The following is a 6,000-nucleotide window of genomic DNA, read 5'->3' as shown; positions in this document are numbered from 1 at the left end:
AGTTAAGTATATATTAGAAATATATATTAGAAATCCTTCATGCAATTATTAATAATTTCGAAGATAGTTCATGCTATCATGTTAACTATGAGATGAAAAGCAATACAAACTATATAGTCTCACTATTGTTTGTGGAATCGCTCTCCATAAATTGTCCTAAACTCACAACCACTCCCAGAAGAAAACAAATCAAAATTGTAACATGTAATTAGGAATTTTATAGGAGACAAAAACCATCTGCTTGATATTTCTTTGATATTTTAAAGATATATTTTTATATATTTATGCATATAAGAACTGGCATGCAGGCCAGAGGTGCAGGGGGTGAGAGGATTCACCAGGGACAGAGTGGGGAGCAGAACAGGGAGAGTGACTGAAATACACTGCTGAGGGGAGCAGCGGGCAAGACAGGAGAGGTCTGCTGCACCATGTGGGTCAGCTCGCTGGCAGGGGTTCAAACTCATGCTACAGTGACTCCAGAGAGCTTCATAGTGCTAAGACCTAACCCACTGTGCCCTCAGGGAAGTCCCTTTTGAAAATATGTATAGCAGTAAAGTCTTTTTCTTTTAGAAAATCTGATTTTTATGGGATCTTTTCTTTTCCCCACTAGTTTTCTTTTTCTTTTGCTGCTCTGGAGGAACTATTTAATGCCACTAATTTACCTGGCCCTTCCTTTCAATGCTGAGAATTCTTACATTCTGCTTCAACCCTGATTCCATTAAAATGAAGACCAAACACTTTATTCCTCCTTGTGTGTAAGGTCCTGGAAGTTGCGGCCCCTGTTTGTCCTGCTACAGCTTGCCCTCACCGACCACAGCCAGCCGTCTGGTCCTCCTGCCACTAGAATCTTTATGGAAGCCTCACCCTCTCTGTCACATGAGACTCCTGCACGTACTGCAGTTTTAAAAATGTCATCTCTATATTTCCTCGTTACGTTATAGGTCTCTCTTCTCATCCTATCTATTCCTTTATAAACTTACTCTAAACTTATTTTGAATTGTTTGTTTACTTATCATGGCTGAACAAAGAAACACATGCTGACCAATTTATCAGTTAAAGCATATATGACATGTTTTTCCTGCTAAGTATTATACCTGCTACATTTGTTGCCCAGGAGGATGCTAGGTATCTCTGAGCAGAGGATGCCCAACTGGTGCTCTCTTAACATTCTTAGTGCCACAGACCCTGAAGACCGGGAGAGCAATTCCTCCTTTCTAACTGAGGCTTGTTCCATGGCAAATGACCGCTACAAGCTCTACGAAACTCAACTGAAGTAGAATACAGTGCTCTCAGCCACATCTTCCTCTTATGTGTGTGGGTAGCCATTGGAGAAGCTGTTTTACCTCTCCTCTGTCCTCTCATGAACTTCATCAATAATGATGTGGGTGACTCCCTGCAGAGCTGTGTCTCCTTCCAGCCTCCGCAGCAGCACTCCTGTGGTGCAGTATAAGAGTCTGGTGGCTGAGGACTTACACAGAAAGCATTCATGAAATTCTTGAAAAGGAAACACTTTCCTGGCAAGCCATTTTGAATGGATTGGGACAAAGAATATTGAAAACACCATCAATTCCATTTAATAGTGAAACCACGCTAAATGTTGTTTTTTTGCCGATGGCAGCAATAAAAGCTTTTCTACTTCAGATCAAAATTTTGTAAAAATTTTACAGAAAGTGCTCAGGAATGACTACAAAACAAAAAAACAACAGTGAACGATGAAGTCAGTTCCGAATTTGTCTATTACTTACTCCATAACCTATTTAAGTTCTAGGCTTAAGAACAAAACAGCATTTACTAGACCACTTCTGCTTCCATAGAAGACAGTAAGTGTAATAAGTTCTTACATACTGAAAGAGGTCATTAATTTAAATTTTAAATGATTAATTTAATTAATATATTCCAAATTACCCATCAATCTCCAGTTCCCAAGAACTCCTCATACTTGAAAACTGTGTTTTCTCTTGCCCTGAGAAAATAAGGCATACTAACCTTGACACTTTCTAACCGGATCTGGTATCCCACAGTCAGACCCACTCTTTCTGCTCTCTCCTTAGCAACACGTTCCGCCACAGAGATTGCAGAAATTCGTCGGGGTTGGGTACAGATAATGTTAGCTACTTTCTCAGGTGGTCCATTCAGAGAGTCATCCAGAATAAACTGAGGAATCTGTGTGGTTTTCCCACATCTGTGTGTCAAAACAAATAGGTCCTAAAATGAGAGTTTTCAAGTACTAAGTTTCCTAAAGAGGCAATCATATGTAATGGGGAAGGTGGGACAGTGGGAGTAAAAGTTGTCCACCTACCACCTACCTTCTAAACCTGTCTACTGAGCTTATAACTCATAGGTATTTGCAGTGAGATTAACAGGGCAATCAAATAATAGGTTAGCATCATTTGGTATCATAACACTTAATATCATAAAACTGGAATTACTGGATATTAAGGTCCACAAGTGTCTTTAGGAATGTGAACTCCATATATGAATTATAAAGATCAGGGTATTAATCTAGTGAGCATTAAAATACTTTGTAATTTTTCCCTTTATTTATACTGATTTAGCTGTAAGTGACCGAGTTTAAAGAGAAATTGGAAGATACAAATTTACTATGTTGGAAGATACAAATTTACTATTGTATAACTCATAGGTGTTTGCACTCAGATTTACAGGGCAATCAAATAACAAGTTTAACATCATTTCTGAGTTTTGGTTTTGCTTTCTGTAATTTGGCTCTATTGGCTATAGTGTTGCAATATTAGCCTCTGTGAAATATTATTTAATATTGGCAAGAAAATGCACAAATAAAACCAGCTGTTGTTTTTTTATGGTAACCAGAAAGCTGCATTACAAATGAATTACATCTTACCCTGTCATACCACTTACAACAAGCACTTGGTGCTTGCTCAACAATTTAAGAATGGTGTCTCTTTCTTCCCAAGCAGGAAGAGACTGTCTTTCTTGCAGAATTGACTGGAATTGTCTGGAAGCCTAACAAAAGAAGAGATAAACTATCAGTGGGTTACTTTGAATTACCTTTCCCAAAGCTCTGAAGGTGGAATCAGTCAGACCCACACTTTCTGCTCTTTACCAAATAGTTCAGAGACAGATTTGTTGATGCTGGGTACAGATAATTTTAATCAGAAGGCTGCTCAGAAAGTCAAGCCAGAATAAGCTATAGAATCTGTGGCTTTCCTACATCCAAACAAGTTGAAAATCTTGTAAGATAAATATCTTTGAAGAGAAGTAAGACTCTCTTACATAGCTCTTATCCAGCATTTTCTATGAATAATTTTTTATACTGACACTGTCCAACAGAACTTTGTGTTGATGGAAATATTCTGTATTTGTGTTGTTCATTATGGCAACCTCTGACCACATGTGGCAATTAAGCACTTGAAATATAGTCAGAGGTATTGAGGAACTAAATTTTAATTCATTTTAATTTAAATAACCAAACATGGGTGGGGAACCATATTAGACAGCACATCAGAAATGGACAATACCAATATGTTTAACAGCCTAATGGACAATATCAGTGTTTACCGATATCAGTAATAGTGAGAGCTCTCACAAAAGGGATCCTTATGGATAGTTCCCACACTGATGTACCTCAGGCTGACATCTGACAGCCAAGGGTTGGAACACTGTACTATATGTTAAAACAACAGAGGTATTTTTGAATAATGTAAGTCATTTATACAACACATCATTTTCAGCATATAATTTTGTCAGGTAGGTCTATCACCTCTGAACATACTGATTCTAATAGGTAATTTTTTGTTTCTACTATCTTATTGTGCAGTTTTACATAAATCAGAAACACAGAATTCTAGAACTGAATTCATGTCTAATCTTATCCCCAATCTGGTTGCCCTACATTCAACTCTGCCTTAACGGTTCACTTGTGGGTTCTTTAAACTAATGTGAATGGAGTAAAAACAAACCAGACTTTGGAAACAGAATCAGTTTGAATACCTGTACAACATCTGTGAGCTACATCACCTTGGGCAAGTTATTCATCCTGTGAGCCTTTGAAATGGCATCAGTCCCTCATTCTAACTTTTCTAATGTAAATCACAGTATTGATTTTCCTTTTACTTACTGGACTGTCCACTACAGTAGCAAAACTACCTGATTCTGAGAGTATTTTATCTGTGTGTGCTTGACACCAGTAGGTGGATTTTCCTGAACTATCTAGAATACCACCCAAGTTTGCTGTGGAATGTAGAATCTTTGATCACTCAGAGAGAAAGTGAAGCAAAAGTATACTAGGGAGGGTGGCCTACGCCTCCCAATTCTCAGCCCTTCACCCATACATCAGAGATGCAATGCCAGCCATTTCTCAGAATATCCTACCTGTTTTATTCGGAACTGCTTGCAAATTTTGGTATTTTCAGCATGTACTGATTTTGCCTGCCAGTCATATCTTTTAGAAATCTTTTTCTTAAGATTCACATAGCTTTCATTCTCCACTATAACTGGTGCAGGGCCTTCATCTTCATCTGTCTCCTCCTCAGGTTCTGACTCCTTTTCAACTTGAAAGGGATAAAAGGAAACAGTTTTTGACATGGAATCCTTTCTTTAGCAAAGGGGGAAATCACCATGTAGCAAAGCAGCAACAACAAAAACATCACAAAATAGAGAAAAAGTTAAAGCTTAAATAAAGCAGTATATTCATTTCAATATATTACTTCTACAGCTAAAGAACGTAAAATGCATCTTCAAGTAAATTGTAGTCAACTATACGTGGTTATTTTTGAATTAAAAAGAGCAAATAATCGCCTGTTCTGCTCCCTACTCTGTCTCTGGTGAAGCCTCTCACCGTCCCTGCACCTCTGGCCTGTACCCCTACTCTGTATGAACAAATAAATAAATCTTAAAAAAAAAAAGAGCAGATAATCATGGCAGGTCTTATTAATTCATTAAATTCTTTTAGTTAAAGAATGAACTTTTCAATTTGCAAATGTTCCTAAAATGACACTAAACAACCCAAATGTCTATCAAACAATAAATCAATCCACAAAGTGTGGTAATGCCCATTCAGCAATAAAAAGAAGTACTGATACACGCTACAACATGGATGAACCTCAAAAACATGATGCTAAGTGAAGGAAGTCTGTCATTTAAAAAGCCACATATTGCAAGATTCCATATCCATGAAGTGTCCAGCATCGGTAAATCCATACATTGGTGATTGCCAGGGGATTGGGGAAGGAAGAATGATGAGTGACCACTAACAGATGTTTCCTTTTGGAGTGATGAACACATCCTTGAATAATGTAGTGGTCATAGTATTGCACAGCCCTGCGAATATACTAGAAACCACTCAATTTTACACTCTAAAAGAGTAGATTTTATGGTATATGTAGTACATTTCAGTAAAACTGTGATTAAAAAAAAATGTCTTACACACAACTTGTCATTTTCAAGGAATACATCCGAATCCCACATGCTAAAAGCTGCCTTTGGGAGTGAGTCAAAAGGCTGGTGTGTGAACACGGCCAGCTCCCCAGCACCCACATCTCTGTAGGCTTCTTGTTCTCTTATTTACTGCTCTTTAATGGGAAATTCTTATAAGGTAATAAAAATTTGTTTCTCTGAAAACAGGCAGCAACACGCAACACCTTAAGAGAATTCTTTGATGAACTTTGAAAAGAGGGTTTAGTTATGGTGTAAGAATATGCCCAGACTCTTTAATCCAGATTTTTAATCCAGTTTCTCTTGGATTTGGATAAACCCACAATCATTTCTTTGAGGATGTACAGTTCATAAAGTTAGCCTGACTGTAATGGATTTTGGGGTCCAATAAACTAAAAGGAGGTGGACGCAGAGTTTTCTAGAAAGAGAAGTATCTCTAAAACCTCATTTGGAAGTAATCCAATAGAATAGAAATGGACAGGTAAAACCAAATGAATTAAATAAGATAGATTTTCTGGAAAGCTATTTTAAGATTCTTCCAACACTCAGATTCCCTAATGCTAAAATAAATATTTCCATTACTACAGA

General features: G+C 37.5%; 1 protein-coding gene across 2 annotated transcripts in view; it reads right to left on the bottom strand.

Annotated features, from left to right (window-relative positions):
• Positions 1 to 6,000, bottom strand: part of DHX57 (DEAH (Asp-Glu-Ala-Asp/His) box polypeptide 57) — a 57,642-nt gene that overhangs the window by 41,225 nt on the left and 10,417 nt on the right. For both annotated transcript variants that reach the window (XR_001145640.1, XM_004686278.2), the window contains exons 6-9: positions 4,351 to 4,529; positions 2,861 to 2,982; positions 1,987 to 2,182; positions 1,344 to 1,468 (exon numbers count right to left, since the gene is read on the bottom strand). Coding sequence is in view for 1 of the 2 variants with exons in the window: in XM_004686278.2 (XP_004686335.1) it covers positions 1,344 to 1,468; positions 1,987 to 2,182; positions 2,861 to 2,982; positions 4,351 to 4,529 (622 nt within the window). In the remaining variant the exon portion in view is untranslated. The remainder of the gene's footprint in view (positions 1 to 1,343; positions 1,469 to 1,986; positions 2,183 to 2,860; positions 2,983 to 4,350; positions 4,530 to 6,000) is intronic.

This window comes from Condylura cristata, unplaced genomic scaffold (genome assembly GCF_000260355.1).
Source record: "Condylura cristata isolate star-nosed mole 26May11 unplaced genomic scaffold, ConCri1.0 scaffold00020, whole genome shotgun sequence".
Classification (NCBI taxonomy): domain Eukaryota; kingdom Metazoa; phylum Chordata; class Mammalia; order Eulipotyphla; family Talpidae; genus Condylura; species Condylura cristata.
The sequence above is the reverse complement of the archived record's forward strand: the minus strand, read 5'-3'. Positions and strand labels throughout refer to the sequence as shown.